General features: G+C 38.0%; 1 protein-coding gene across 2 annotated transcripts in view; it reads right to left on the reverse strand.

Annotated features, from left to right (window-relative positions):
* prickle2a (prickle homolog 2a) overlaps nt 1-16,773 on the reverse strand; it is a 41,662-nt gene that overhangs the window by 6,252 nt on the left and 18,637 nt on the right. For both annotated transcript variants that reach the window (XM_004070528.5, XM_078950498.1), the window contains exon 2: nt 3,612-3,796. In XM_004070528.5, the coding sequence (XP_004070576.1) occupies nt 3,612-3,743 (132 nt within the window). In that variant the 5' untranslated portion in view covers nt 3,744-3,796. The remainder of the gene's footprint in view (nt 1-3,611; nt 3,797-16,773) is intronic.

Raw genomic sequence — 16,773 nt, forward strand, 5'->3', positions numbered from 1 at the left:
GCATCATGTGTACACATTACTTAAAGAAAAATGACAGTGACCCATTCTCATCAGAATGAATAGTTAATCAGCACATCCAGAGCATGGTTTCCCTGGTTTCCCAGTTTTTACCTTGCATATTTGCAGGTGAGGCACCAGCAGAAACGTAAAATGGAGGAAATGCAGATCTGCTACTTCAGAGATTTTTTTTACATTTTGATAGAAATCTGTTTGTGTTCAGCCAGGTTTCCTTGATTTTGTCTGCATAATACGCAAGGTGCAGTGGGGAACAGAAAAACAACATTTCTGCCCTTGAATGTACTCTTTTTATTAAAGGCTGTGCAGCACGACTAACATATTAAATTAAGTAAACAGTCAAAGGTTTTGCAGAATGAGCACAACAATTTAAATTAATTGTAACATCCATGGTGCATGGATCCATTATTTGGTCATGTTTCCCTCAGAGTGGTTTCTTTTGCATGTCGCTAATAGAAAGCCTTTTTTTTTAGTGAGACCTCTCCCGGTGTTTTCATAGAAGACAAAAGGGGCAGAGTTGGACTTGTTCTGTTATCTGGCGCACTAGCTCTGCTCAAATTGGAAGTTCTGACAAGTGAAATTTGATCAAAAATTCTAAAATCTAGTGGGTCCATTTACAGTCAGGACCATACATATTTGGACAGAGACACCTTTTTCCTAATTTAGTTTCTGTACATTACCACAGTGAATTTTAAGTAAAACAACTCAGATGCCATTGAAGTGCAGACTTTCAGCTTTTATTCCATTGGTTGAACAAAAAGATTGCATAAAAATGTGAAAAACTAAAGCATTTTTTAAACACAATCCCTTCATTTCGTGGGCTCGTAAGTAATTTCACAATTGACTTCCATGCTATTGCATGCAGGTGTTATGTCATTATGAGTGAAGCAGATGAAAGGCCTGGAGTTGATTAGAGGACTCGTGCTTGCATTTTGAAGATTTTGCTGTGAACAGACAACATGCGGTCAAAGGAGCTCTCCATGCAGGTGAAAGGAGCAATCATTAAGCTGAAAAAAAAGTAAAAAAACATGCCAGAAATTGCTACAGTATTAGGAGTAGCAAGATCAACAGTGTGGTACATCATGAGAAGGAAAGAAAGCACTGGTGAACTCAGCAACACAAAAAGACCTGGACGTCCACGGAAGACAACAGTGGTGGATGAGAATCAGAATCATTTCCATGATGAAGAGGAGCCCGTTCACAACAGCCAACCAATGAACAACACTCTCCAGGAGGTAGGCGTATCAATATCCAAGTCTACCATCAAAAGAAGACTGCATGAAAGTAGATACAGAGGGTACACTGCAAGATGCAAGCCACTCATAAGCCTCAAGAATAGGAAGGCTAGATTGGACTTTGCTAAAAAGCATCTAAAAAAGCCAGCACAGTTCTGAAAAAACATTATTTGCACAGATGAAACCATAATCAACCTCTACCAGAATGATGGCAAGAGAAAAGTATGGAGAAGGCGTGGAGAAACTCATGATCCAAAGCACTCTACATCCTCAGTAAAACACTGTGGAGGCAGTGTGATGGTCTGGGCGTGCATGGCTGCTAGTGGCACTGGGACACTAGTGTTTATTGATGAGGTGACACAGGACAGAAGCAGCTGAATGAATCCTGAGGTGTTCAGAGACTTACTGTCTGCGCAGATCCAGGTGAATGCAGCCAAACTGATTAGGCGGCGTTTCATAATACAGATGGACAACGACCCAAAACATACATCATAACAGAGTGTACACTTGAATGGCCAAGTCAGTCACCTGATATTAACCCAATTGAGCATGCATTTGACTTGTCGAAGACTAAACTTCAGACAGAAAGGCCCACAAACAAACAGCAACAGTAAAGGCCTGGCAGAGCATTCAGAAGGAAAAACCCAGCATCTGGTGATGTCCATGAGTTCAAGACTTCAGGCTGTCATTGCCAACAAACGGTTTTCAACCAAATATTAGAAATGAACATTTTGTTTTCAGTTATTTCCTTTGTCCAATTACTTACGAGCCCATGAAATGAAGAGATTGTGTTTAAAAAAATGCTTTAGTTTTTCACGTTTTTATGCAATCTTTTTGTTCAACCCATGCAATAAAAGCTGAAAGTCTGCACTTCAATGGCATCTGAGTTGTTTTATTTAAAATTCACTGTGGTAATGTTCAGAAACAAAATTAGAAAGAATGTCTCTGTCCAAATATTTATGGTCCTGACTGTATTACACAAAAAAGGCATTTAGGATATCACTAAGAAATGAGGAAGAGACACTAAGAGAAGTGTCTCTTGAATTTCAGGGGTGAGATTCTTTAATTTAAATGTTCTTGACACGATGTTGAACATTTATGAAATATTTAATTTCAACAAAGGAAGAAATGATAAGTCAATAAATAAAGAAAACACATCCATAAGGACTCAACATCGCTGCAGATTGGAGACAAAGTAAATGTAAGCACTTTTGACCTCTGACAGCTCAATGAGCTGCTGCACTTGAAAAAATATTATTGTGACTTCCTTTTTAATGTCAATGTAAAGACAGAACATGCAAGTGAATAGGCTGAAACAGTTGAAGTGAGTTGAAAATAAAAACCAGACAGCTACAATTTCCTGCACCTCCTGCTGGAAGACAAAGGCTGTAGCCTTTTTTCAGCATCCCATCGAGATGGCTGACGGGAGAAAATGACTGTTATCAGCCCATCCTGTCATCTCTTAACACAGCCCTACAGGAGGTCTGTTGCATTATCGGGTTTCTCTTACTGAATGAGCCGTGAATGGGAATAGTTAATACATAATGTGTTTTTTTTTATGGCGGAAGGGGTGAAAAAGAGGACAATTTAAAAAAAAAACCTAAGAGGAAATATTTTCCCGCGATTCATTTAGCATGCAATTAAAGTTAATTTAAACTGCAGATGAGACCTGCAAACTAACAAAAATTCAATTAGATTTAAGCAAACATTTACCAACTCTAATTAGTTTCCACTGGGTTTAAGTTTGCAAACGTATGCTTTGAAGAAAGAAAAAAGCAGCGAAAGGGGAAAAAATGCAAAAAGTCATAAAACCTTAAACTAGATATCTAATTACTAAAAAGGTAATCATACTTTTGCTGGCTGTCATCGGAAACTGTAAACTTTTACTGGATGAACTCTTAATCAGAGGGAATCGAGCATTTTACCTTAAAAATCATTTCCCAGAGCATGTCATTAATTATTCATTGTGTGGTTTCTTTTCATGATTTCAGTTATGGCTGTCATCCTGTCTAACTCTGATTTTAGTTCCTACACAACAACTTTGACAGCTGAATAATGTCCTTTCAATTACTTGTCTATAAAATGCCTGACAGCCTTGATTTGTGCTTGTGCTTTCTCCCCTATTTAGAGTCCAAACAGTCTAAAATACTGCTGACATACAACAATCACTATTTATTGCTTGTATATAAAAATTCATATGCTATCAGGAAAATGATGCATGAAGCCCTGATAAACGTTTCTACCAACAGCTTTGGTTTGATTAGAAATAGTCTTGAAATGCTAAAAAAGAAGAAGCAATAAATAGTCCCAGTCTGTAAAAAAATGACAAATGTAAATTGCAATAGCAGTGAGGCCATGCACCTGCTCAGGGCTGAGGCCTGGAGGAACCCAGACGTACTCCTCAAGTGCACATCCAGAGTCGTCATCAGAGGTGGAGTTCCTCTGGAAGTCGTACATCAGCTTGGTGATGGTCTTCTCCATCTCCAGAGACATGGCTGTCACAACATGCTCCGCTGCACAGACTGCTTCAGTAGAGACAGGTGATCCTGTTGAGAGAACAGACCGGACACTAAGTATGAAGCACAAGGAAAGGATGGAGGAAAAAAATGGTTTTGAAAATATTGAAAAGGTTTTTTTGTATCTAAAAAATGTAAACATTGTAGTTTTTATCTTTTTGGGCTTGTTTAGGCAAGGCAAGGCAAGTTTATTTATATAGCACATTTCCTGTACAGAGACAATTCAAAGTGCTTTACATAAAAAATTAAAAGAACAATTAAAAACAAATAGTAAAAATGTGATCATTAAAATAAAGTTAAAAGATAGTAAACAAGATTTGAATTAAAAACAAGCATAAATAAACAGTGCGGACATAAACTTTTGAATACATATTAATTAAATGCAGCTGAGAACAGGTACGTTTTTAACCCGGATTTAAAGACACTAAGTGTTTCAGCAGATCTGATGTTTTCTGGAAGTCCATTCCAGATCTGTGGAGCATAGAAAGTGAATGCAGCTTCGCCATGCTTAGTTCTGGCTCTAGGGACTGATAAAAGACTGGATCCAGAAGAGCGGAGAGGTCTGGCTGGTACATACTGGGTCAGGAGGTCAGCCATGTATTTTGGTGCTAAACCAAAATACATGTCTTAGTTCAGTCAGCACCTCTTTCATTTAGGAACAGACACCCTTGCTGTTGTCTTTTTCCAAAAGGTATAAAGCTTTCTAAAATACTCATTTATTTATTTATTTCCATCTTTGATCAGTTTCAGTGTATTGCTAAGTGATAAAAAACAATAAGTTTATATTTTTCAAAACTATGCTGGAGACTCTAGAAAGTCTACATGGAGTTGCAGTTTTCTTCATACGTATGAAATTGTTATGCATTGTTGAGGGGATCTGAGATAGCTTATCAGAGGAGGGACAAGATATTGGAGTGACTTGAGTCAGTTGGCCTGAAACCTAAAATAGACATGTGCGTGTCAACGAAATGAAGAGCTATTCTTCCCCGGTCATCAACAAAGTTGACATCCTACTGGACTCAGCTGAAGTGTCAGCAATTTACAATCTGAAACCCTTTAGACAATGTACGAGAGCTGAAAAGAGCCTGGAGTAACTACTCGAGTAAATATGTTCACGACATTGCCACACTGGGTTAACAACCATGAGAACTGTTGAGCTCAAAGATAGATGTGAGGCGTTCCACAAAGTGCAGCTGTAGACAAGTTCACAAGTTCGCCCATCCTGGTTATTACACACAGGAACAGAGTTGATGAGAGGATTTGCCTCAAAAGGAAGCAGAACAGCGGTACACATACTTTATGGTCCAGAAATTTCAGAATAACCACTACATACTTGGATGTGGCGACTAAAGATCTCAGCTAGACAGGCAATGGAAAGGAAACAATCAAAGATTTATTCAGACACAAACAACAACAGTTGTTTCCTTTTTGCTTCTCAACTTTAGGTATTTAGAAATGTCACTTTAAACTACACATGACTTATTTTTGCTTGAGGTGGAATGCTAGAAGAGGGTTTTAGTGACAACTGATCACAGTTCAACAGTAATAGATGCAGGGAGCTTGCCCATTAGATTTAGTTCTTCTGCTTGCCCAGGAAAACCAGTACAGCCCCTACTTCTTTGGCACAGACTCTGCTTCCAGCATAGCGGGAATCTCAGATGATCATAGAAAAGGGGGATGTGATGAAAAGCAGAAAGGCCTATAGCATCTCAAAAACAGACTGCATCAAGTTGTCTCCAAATATTTTTCATTTAGACCCAGAGAAAATGGGCCAACTGAAAGATTTCCATTACTAATAAAAGCGATATAAAGCTGCCACAGAACACCATCACTGCAAATATCACGGAATCTCCAGTTACTTTTTTTTTAACATGCTCACTAAAGATCAATTATGTCTTTTTCTCAATTTTATTTAACTGGAGCGTAGCTGCAAATACTCCTGACATGTGAAAAATGAACATGACAGGTATGCCCCCACCATCAATGTAAAAAATTAATAGATTTTATAGCAAGAAATATCCACCTCTAGTGAGATTTGGATTACAATAATTAGACATTTCAGAATTTTTATTCTGTGGATCGAGAATTGCCAAAATTCTTTCATTCATTTTTTAAAAGGAGAAAATAACTAAAGGTGACTGTATACCTTGAGGCTGCCATTTCAGAGTGCTATCTGACATGTTATAGTGGGGACTTTATGACAACAGATGAGGTGTTTGTTTATTGTCTGTAGGTCACGTATGAGGGTATTAACAGTTCAGAGACTGAAACATCACTGGATGAAAAGTGCAGAAAGGTCCTGACATCTGTGATTTCAAAAGTATTTCTCTCAAACCCACAAAATAGGAGCCCTCTGGACATTTGATACAAGGAAATCATTTCCCACAGATGAGATATTACTGGAACTGCTGTGATTTGGTCGAGGAGCAGACATTTCCAAAGACTGAGCCTGTGAGTCAGCCTCCATCCAAGCAGAGATGAGTGCGGTTTATCTCTCTAAGATGGGTGCTGCAGAGCTCTTTGTGAAAAACAATTGCTGGTATGTAACCTTGAGTACCAAGCCTGGCCTCTGGCTTTTCATCATTAGTCTATAGAAACCGGGCAAATGTTCCCGCTGGGTAACCTGCAGCCTCACTGCCATCAGTTCAAACAGGACTTCTACTGGCACCATGAAGCCAGATGAGAGATTTAGAGCTGAATAGCCTGACAATAATCACCGCACTCTGGCATCGACCACTTCAGATGAAAAATGTCATTCATGGTTTTCATTACGATATGCTGGTGATGGCAGATATCAGCCATTTTGGACAGGCTGATATTTGTCAAGTGATGAATTCTATCCACTACAATAAATAATAAAAACGATGTGCTGTTTAGGCTCGTTGTTTTGTAGCAGGCAACAGCAGGACAAAGTGGAGATGGTTGCCTTAAGCCTTAGTCACATGCACCCATATAGAGAGGGGCTGTACGGGTGTTGTGGGTTTTTGGGTTGCCAGGGGACTGTAGAGAGTTGTTTAGAGAAGTGGCCACATCTCAAGAGGAGCACAGGTGTAATGTTAAAAACATTTTTTTGTGACTAATGTAATAAAAAATCATTTAATATTTGCATTTCTGAGTATTCCTCCTTTTAAATCGTTGTCAACATAAACTGACGCAAAGATGCTCTGTTTGAATTAATGAGCCGTTGTAATGTCATGACGGTCCAGAAGTGCATGCACATTGTCCAAGCTCCCAGATCTGCCCCGTTTGGCGTGCAAAAGCTCGGGTGTGAGAGAAGATAAGATGGCACATTGCTGCATTTCCTGCACGGATTTTAAGTGCGTCCAAGGCTGGATTTTGTTGTTGGCCGCACGTATTTAAAATTAAACTTAAAGTCCAGATGTGTTCTCTGCATTTGTGTTCTCTCTCTGACCGAGTTTGAAGCCCGTCTGGGTCTGTGTGGCCAAGAAAAAAGTTCAGCACTGACCACATGTATTCCTAAAATTGCGTGCAAATAGTCACTTTCTCTCTGGCACTTCATTTTATTTGAATACCTCAAACTGCTTGTGCCAGCATCTAATCAGTTCTGAGCCACAGCCAGTGCTTGCTAATGCAATGGATCCTAAATTATGTCATTCAAAGCTTTTTTCATGGGCTTTTCAAAGTTCTTTTTAGTGTATAATTTTTTTAAAGGCAGTGTCTGGTATGCATTTTTGTTTTGTCATTCTGCAACGTGTCGATTTGGAAGCAAAAATGTCACTTTTCAGCGTTTCTTTATGACTAAAGGCAGGCTTTTGAGAATTGAGACTGTCATTTGTGCCCCCCTTGTGTCAAGTTCTTCACTCATGCAAAACATAGCTTGCAGAAAAGGGGGGGGGGGTCAAGGGCGGGGCTACTCAGCACCAATGGACACGCCCATGTGGAGGAGATTTTGGAAACAGTGGATTCAGATGGACATGAAATTTGGCTTTTTAAGACATTTAGCTTGTGGGATTTTGATTAAAACGTCATAATCATAATTAAAACACCACTGTGAATGTTTTACAAAAAACTGTCATAGGTGGACTCTGAGTTTTCATTAGGCTACTGTGTGTTGCATAATTTATGATGTAAAGATGACGTTGTCATCGTCTGTGTCCTTATGGCACACTCTGGTCGTTCGGCCGCGACTAGAGTGCCGCACACATGCGTAGGTGTGTGCACATGATATGTAACTGCCCATGGGATGCCTGTAGGATTCCCACACAAATCATGCTCTGATTGCTGAATTTCCTTCTTTCTAACAGTCAAGATGCATGCAAGAAGCACACACTTAACATGTGAATAACATTCATGGCTCCTTGATACAGTCACCTGGATTTGAGTAGGGGAAGGGGTGGGGGGTGTCAAAGATCTTTGACCTTCCTTGCACCCCCTCTTTACCCATAAATCACCCACAATTCACAGACAACCTGTATTTAGCCACAAGGGCAGTTGTGACTGAGGCGTTAGTCTTTCCTTGGCAAAATCTTAGGCTGTTAGGAAGGAGAAGCAGTTTGTTACCAAAATACATTTCTACAGTACAACAGTGGATGCAGTTTATTTGAATCTGACAGAAACATGGTCAGATTCATGTTTTGCTTCATGAATTACAGATATATCAACAAAAATTCAACGGAAGCTGAATTGACAGCAAATTGGAGGGTATTTTGAGTAAAAAAAAAGAATGCATGTGAGGATGTGTGCATCTCTTTGACACTGTTCAACTTTCACTTCAAAATTAAGACAAATTTTACAGCGTTTAATAGGACCTGGGGCAAAATAGTTTCATTTGGTGCTTCAGAAAAATGAATATTGCAAGTTTTTATTTCAAGTTTTTCTTTCCATAATGTTTCTATGCATGAAGAAGATAGACAGCCCCACCTCTGTCAGTCAAAATACAGCCAGTATTGATTAAGAGCTTTAACGGTAATGTGCTTACATCAACACCTTAGAGACTCATTCTGAGCCTGGCTGGGGTATTTTCTGGAAGACAAAAACAAGCCAAAATAATGTTTCACTTTTTAAGCTATCATAAAGTCAACTGCTGGTGTAAAGTCATAAAACGTAAGGTTAGGAAGACAATAAACATCTTCATTTTACAACTTGAAATATTTTATTAAATTGATTTCTTTGACATGACACAACAAAATGTATGTAATTTTCAGCACAATAGCTGGATCTTTCCTGGGGAAACAAATTTATCAGAAAAGTCCATTGAATATATATATTGATGTTTTAAAAACATCTACAACAGCTATAATAAGGCAAGAAACAGGTTTTATACTCAGATGGAGCAAAAAGGCAAATTTCAAGTTTTTTCCCCCCAATTAAATGTAATCTTTTCAGTTTAATCAGTCATTATTTAAAAAGAAAAAATGTACAAGTCAAGTAAAAAAACTTTTCTAAATAAGATGTAAAAGGGTAAAACATGTCTTTACATGCTGCTATTTAAGTGTAATTTTAATGGAATAAAGTTTCAGTACATTTACAATGCAAGCAGCTTTAAAGTGAGTATTTCTCAGAAAAGAATCTCTAAAAATATAAAGTTTGGTAAATAAAAGGGACATGTGGGTAAGTATTTGTACATGAAAACCACAAATGTGCACAAACTGGAGACAAGAGCAATGCTGGTTCAGAAATGTATTTCAGATGCCTTTCTGCTCTTCAATGTTAGAGACTATAAACCTGTTGAAGCCTTTGTTGTGTTTCGAAATGTAGCCCTTTCTTTCTCTTGCAAGGATTTGTAAAAAAACAAAAGAAATCTTGTAGAATCCAAGAGCTTTAGTGCTTTTTCCAGTAGATGTACTGCTGCACATTGTTACACACAGCTTTCATGTCCAATGGTTTCAAAGAAATGTGTCATCTTTGCACCCAAACTTTTTGACTGAATACACATTGGGACTGTACAGAAGGCTACTGATGAGTGTGTGACTTTTTGACGTAATAAACACTTGGAGGCCGACTGGTTAGTCATCACACTCTTTTCTTTTCTTCCCCGGCAACACAGGGACAGGACAGAGACACGTCGAGAAGTGTTGTTTCCTGGAGGTGACTGCTTTTGACAAATGCATTTTAAATCAATCTGCGTTATTCAATGTTTAACAGTATCTGAACATTTTATTAATTGAGAACATCCCAAAAAAGCTGAAGAAACTTTTGTGACATTTATGAAGTCATTTAATTTAATGCCATGACACATTTTTTATGTTTGGAACAAGTCATTTTGAAAATATAAAAAATGTATTGTGAAGCTCACCTAAGGTGTTCAACTTCAGCTGCGGGGGGGGGGGGTTTGAGAAAGGATTCGCGTTTTTTCAATTAGCAAGGTGCCGAGTGATTGCCCATCCAATCAACACAATTCAAGCTTGCTACACAGAATTAATCAGTGAAATTACCTCAAGGTGTGACTGGCTGCAGTAAAAGGAGACGGTGTCCTTCACTAAACCAACTGCTGACAGGCATCTAACAATGTTTCTTGATTTCCCCCAGGTTTTCATTAAATGCTTGACCCCAAAACACCTTCATGGTTCAATAGATGATATTGTGTTAACTGATGATGAGCCACATCTTTTTGAGTTTTAGAACGGATGCAACATGTAAAAAGAAATTGAAATCATAGTCTTGCTGGATGGGATTTAAATCAAACTCAGTCAAAAAATATTTGTTTATTGAGCCACATTTGAACAGCCTTTTTTAGGTGACATTTTGGGTTTGTAAGCAAAGGGGTACAATACAAAATTATTTTTTTTTCACTGTCACAGTCTCTATCTCCAGCAATTACAGGTTTATCTTCATGCACACCATCAACTTCTGACTTGAAGGTAAAAAGTACAAAAATTACATTTTTGATCATAAGTTCTAATTTCTTTCCGTCTCTTCCTTTTTTGAGCCCATTTATAATTGAACTCAAGTGCTTTTATTGTAGAAAATGTTACTTGTCTGTAGTGTTTAGTAATCACCTGTCAGTTATAGTAAACAGTGGTTATTGGGATAGCTGTGAAATGAAGTGGTCTATGGATTCTAAATATCTGCTACATAAAGGATATACTTTATGTTTAGGTTGGAATGGCCATGCTTTTTTTTTTTGTGATTGCTTTCAATTTAATGTAATTCCACTTTTGGCTGTACAGTTTTTAAATATTGATCCATCAACTTGATTAGACAATTAAATACAACTGAAGACTTTACCACATGCAAAAAAGTAAGTTTATTTTCTGAACCATTATAGTGTGTTCAGAAATTTGTGCTGTAACCAGGTAAACTCACAAATAATGGGTGAGAACCTTATGTTTTCTGGCAGTTTTCCAGACAAATACAAAACAGCAAATATTGGGTGTGATAACCTTAGACAAAGTTGTGGATAAACACAAAAATAACTCAATCTTCCCTTTTTTAATTTGTGACAGGTTGCCTCTTTGGTCAATTTGTCACAGAAAAACTGTTTAAGCAATTTTTTTTCTATTCATGGAAAATGTAAATGTTGTTGATCTTTGTGTTCTTTTAGTTTGTTCTGTTACATATCAGCAGCATGCAGTGTGGTGGTCACATCAAAATGGAAAGCCTTCTCAGTAAGGCACCCAGTCCTCATGAACAGGTGAACCTTCAGTCCCTGCAGGCTGTGTGTCCTAACATCTTATTGGCAAAAAACACATCAGATCCAGGCGATCAGCAGCAGTTAGACTGGATAAATCCAAATACCAGCAAGACAACGGCCCTCCAGGACTAAAGTTTGACACATCCCAGTAGCCACTGAGAACATAAAACAGATTATTAAGAGCTAATCGTGACAAATTTACCAGTGCCAGCCAGTTTAACACAACGTTGACCAGTCATCATCTGTCCATAAACCATATGGACAGATGTGACACCATTTATCTTAGTTGTTCAAGTTAAAAGATAAGCAGAGCTTACTGAATCTTTACTGCCATTCAAGAGAAATTACATTATTTATCTTGATATTGAAAATGGTAATGGAAAGAAGATGACTTCTCAGTGTCAATCCTCTCATCACGTATCACATCACACCCCTCCTCCTCCAACATCTAAGCTGTTTCTATTTGAAATCCAGGCTGATGAGATAAATGAGCCTTCACACAGCCGTCTTTTTAATAGCACAATAAATATATTCGACATGTGGCATGGCTATATCGCCAGCATGATGTTTTGTCCTATCCCACTGCTGTAAAGTGTACATTCACACTGTTGAGGACATCTTATTTATCTGCATTTAATTCTGAGAGCAGCGTGAAATAATATGTCACTTCCTTTTCATGCTTCATGGCAGACAAGAAATCTTCTGCAAAGACTACATGCATTCATCTCTGCTCTATGACATCACAGATGTTAATTTCCAGGCCACAGGCAGGGAAATGGAAACTAGAAGAGATGATGAAGCACAAAGATAAAACTGCTTTTGAGCGACATTGAGCATCAAAGTTACTAAATGAAAATTCTCCATCACAGTTCTATTTTTGTTTAGATTTTAATGGATATCTTTATTTAGATGCTTTTTCTGTTTATGAATAATTTAGTTGACTGGACATAGGGGGTGCCCAATGAACTGGAAACATTGTGGCTGTGTTTTTAGGTGTCTATTTCCAGACTTTGCCAACTTATCGTTTAGAGTAAACGATAAGTTTTACCATCGGTGGATGACAAAACCTTTATCTTCTAATAGATTTCTATAGATATTTAATAAAAAACAATTCTCTGATGAATAATTCAAAGACCCACTCCAATGAAAAATCGTGTTTTTGGTGTTTTTAACGTGTTCTTGTGGAATTTTTCTAATGATAGAGGATATATATAAAGAAAATTAAGATTAAAATTGCATTTCCGTGTATTTCTTTCTTGAAATTGTTGTGAATCAGAAGCAGATGAAAAAATGCTGTTGGAAAAAGTCTATAGCAGTGATGTAGGCCTTACAGTCGGCAGACTACAAGCTTGCTCCAAATTGATGCATTCAGTTGCAGACAAATAGATCCATACGTCTTCGTTTTCTTTGTCTGAGCTGGCATCTGGCTCAAAACTGTACAGCTGGATAGTTCTAATGTTGCTCGCTATTTTTGTGGCACTGCTAATTTGAGGTTGGGGTTGTGAGGGGCTGGAGAGTGTAAAAAAAGGATGATGGGTAATGAGGTCAAGTTCACTCCGCGCCAACGGTTCCGCCCACAACTCGGAGGCGAATTTCTAATGAACTCCTGCCACTCTGCAAAAACTGTCCTAGAAAAATCAACATTTTTTTTTTTATTTTGCAAAAAAATAATATGAATAGTCATTGTTAAAGGAGCACCAGGGATCAAAATAGATCAAAATATGATTACAGTGGGACTTTAAAGAAAAAAAATACACCGTTTCAGGTTAATTTCCCATTCTTGAATTCACAAGAAAATATTAAAAAAGATATGTTAAAATATGTTTGCACCAACTTTAGCTGCTTTCAAAGAAATTTAGATGACACCTGAAGGTACATTTCTTACTAATATGGGATACAGATAGAAGAAATCCTGTAGCCAAGTGCAATGACTTTTACACAGAAGTACACACAACTCATCTTAAGTGTACCATGTGAGGAATCAGTCAGCTAACTGCAGTCCTGCTGAAAGGAAAATCTGCTGGTTGCTACAGCAACCCACTGGCTTTCAAAGTCTTGAACAAGTAAGGTCTGTAAAATTGTATGATTTTTCAGATTTGATAAAACAAGTATTATTAGATAAAACACAAGTATAGTATCATAGAAACAGACAAGTAATATGTTCAAAAAAAATTTGTCCTGAATGCTGTTCGTTGGAAAGTTAATACATTTTATACAGTTTTAATGAATGAAAAAAAGGAGGAATTTGTATGTAAACCACATCATGTGTCCTTCTCATCACCTGTAAAAGTTTGTCCTAATCATTGCCCTCTCCATCAGGTAAATCAAATTGTCTAAAAAGAGTCTACAAACTAAATTAACTGAGACCAATCAACACTTCTTTCGCAGAAAAGAGAGGATCATTTAAAATGTGTTTTTCCTCTCTGATAACTCAGAGAAAAGGCTTTGGGGTTAGGCTTGGAACAGCTAATAGCTATTGAGCGAAATTATTTTGAACGCATTTAGCGAAAGGAAAAAATGGAGGAAAACAATAATACCGATAAAAAAACAAATAAAAGGCTGTACATGCAGCGTTGAGAGGAACGCTGTTCCTCCTCACGTGTCAGGCTTCACCCACCTCCTCTCCTTCCTCCACCCATACTCATGTGCCGCTGACAGGCTCTGTGTGGGTGTGCATGAGAGAAAGAGAAGGAGAAGAGTGATGGAGAGAATAAGCTCTTATTTATGTAAAAGCTGACATGAGAGAAGCTGCTTGGATGAAGTTGGACTGAGGCTTTGTTAACCCTTTATAGTCGGTACTGAACCAGTGTCCAGCCTATATGTAAAAAAAAAAAAAAAAATGAATCCAAAGTGGACTTTTCATATCTATTTGGCAACTCAAATGTTCATGGTGTTTTGTATTTACATCATTAAGCTAACAAATGAGCACATTATTATTTCAAGTACATTTCTGACAAAAAAGGCAAACAAAAAACTGGCAGAATCGTAGATTGATTTCCCCGACACACAGGCAGAACAAAAGAGGATGCTAATTGTCCCAGCAGGTTCTAGTTTTTCAGCGACTGTCAGTGCTGCATGTAGGCAATTATGTCACATAAAACAAACAATGAGGGGGATCGTTAGTGCAACATACAATAATTAATCACCCTTTGCCTGTTACAGACACAGCAGAGAGACTTAGGTAAACATTGATGAACAGTGTTGACTCTACTGTGTTGCACAAAATGGCTACAATCGGCATATTCAGTTCACTTTTTAAAGGCTTAGCATGCTTGATGGAATGTTGAGAAAACAGATATCAACTTGACAATTTTCAATTAACGGTTTCTGAAGGCACGTCCAGAGACTAAAAAAAGTTACCAAATGTGCAATGATTTGTGAAAAAAAGGAAAAAAGAGAAAGGATATTCTTCCTCTGTGTGCCTTCCAACTGCTCATGTTTGGAATGAGTCTGACAAAGCGGCCTACAAAGTAGAACAACAATGCCACCTGTGTGTGCATCTCTTCAGCCCTCATGACAAAACTAAAACATGTCAGAAAGTCTTGAATCAAAATTCCAAACTGCAAACATGAGAAAAAAAAATGATCAAACACTGCTTACATCTCAAACTGTTTGTTTATTGGTTTTGCTCATTTGTCTTCAGTACACAAGTGAACAGCTCCAAGTCAGTTGTGCATCTTCCAGCTCATTTATGAGGAAAACATTCAGACATGGTGCACCTGACTTTTGTTATCGCAAAGCACTTCTAAAGGTCATCAGGGCTGAGAGCACATTTGCAGGAAGCTTGGAGTCACAGTGCAACAGAGGGAGTTGATTTCGGATTATAATGTAGCTTTTATAAAGTATAAAAGGCGTTTGAACTGACTCTTTCTGTTGTGGACTTGATTAATATCAGCTTCATTCACTGACATTTATACCCTTCATGCATGCAATGTGTTATAGACTGAAACAAGTGTAGAAATGTCTCCTTCGTCCTAGATAATCACCTGATATGGTCAATTTAACATGACCAACATGATTGAATCCAGCGTCCTCCTCCTCTCCATCAGTTCCCTGTTATACTTTTCTTTTCAAGCAGCTCAAGTATTCACTCATCAATACTTTTGGACTGTGACAAATCTCAAAGTTTACTGCTGGGTAATGTTGTCGTTGATGTCACCCAATATGTTTTGACCTAGGACCAAAATAGAGCATTCACAGCATCTGCAGGGACAGAACAAAGCAGTGTTGAAGGACATAAACTGTAACCCACTGCTTCACTGACGCTGCTGTGTGAGCCTCCCTGCTGGACTAACAGCAGCCCAAAATGTCAACCCTTGGCCTCTTTTCCCTCCCCTGCCGACCTCACAGTTATTCCTGATTAATAATAAAGCATAGAAACCAACACACCTATCCAAACGCTATGAATAACTGACACAATTTAAAGGCTTTCCTTTCCCATCTCCCCCTGTGATGGAGGAATCGTCTTGCACAGCAGGGAGCGAATGTGTCGGAGCACAGTAACCTTCTGTGGTGAATGATGGCATGAGAACTGGTCGCCATGGAATCAACCTGGTTGAACAAATACATGTCTGAGTCTTTCTGGAGTACATGAAGTAACATTTCTGTGATAATGTGGCAACCTAGTAGGAGAATAGACAGATAGTAAATGTTGGTCTATAAAGATGGTGGTGGGGGGGGTGTAAAAGTACGACAGAGTTTTAGGGCCACAAAAAATGAGACGACTGTTGCTGTGATTTTGGGCTATTAAAATTGAATTGGATTTCTTGTTCGCATGAGAGTTGGATGGACTTCTGGGCATGTGAATGAAAAGGGGAGAATAAAGTAGCAGTTCTCTACACTCAAACAAGTCTCTGAGCTCTTTAATTTACATATAAAACTCTGCTTTACCGACACCAAACCCCGGAAAGCCGTCTAACCTAACAATAATTTGGTTTTGAGTCGCCAAAAGGTTCAGAACTTCTTTGTTTTTGAAACCCATCTGGAAATAAACCTTCACAAAACGCTGCACATCTTTCATCTTCGAGCAAGCCTCAGATAAACAGAGAACTTTGGTGTTTTTCCTCTTTAATTTATAAATCTTTATTTATAAATCTTTTCTCGTAAATTTAATAGAAAGTCATAGACAACTTTATTTTTGTGATTTTTGTATGACTTTTTTCTTGTAAATTAAAAAAGAAATTGTTTGTGACATTGCCCTAAAACTCCTTCATATAAAAGAGTTTGCACGTTGTGTGTGTGTGTTCTTTGTCAAGAATACAAGATGAATCAAAAAGGTTTCTGCACTGGACTCACATTTTAAAATGGAATCTTTCATGTATGTTTCATGTCCTTCATTCCTCCATCTTGTTCCTGAAAAAGGGAGGTGATTGTGCGTGTTTCCGTGTGGGTTTGTGTGTACACCTTTCAGTCT

Source organism: Oryzias latipes, chromosome 7, assembly GCF_053564925.1.
Source record: "Oryzias latipes strain Hd-rR chromosome 7, Olatipes_Hd-rR_3.1".
NCBI lineage: Eukaryota > Metazoa > Chordata > Actinopteri > Beloniformes > Adrianichthyidae > Oryzias > Oryzias latipes.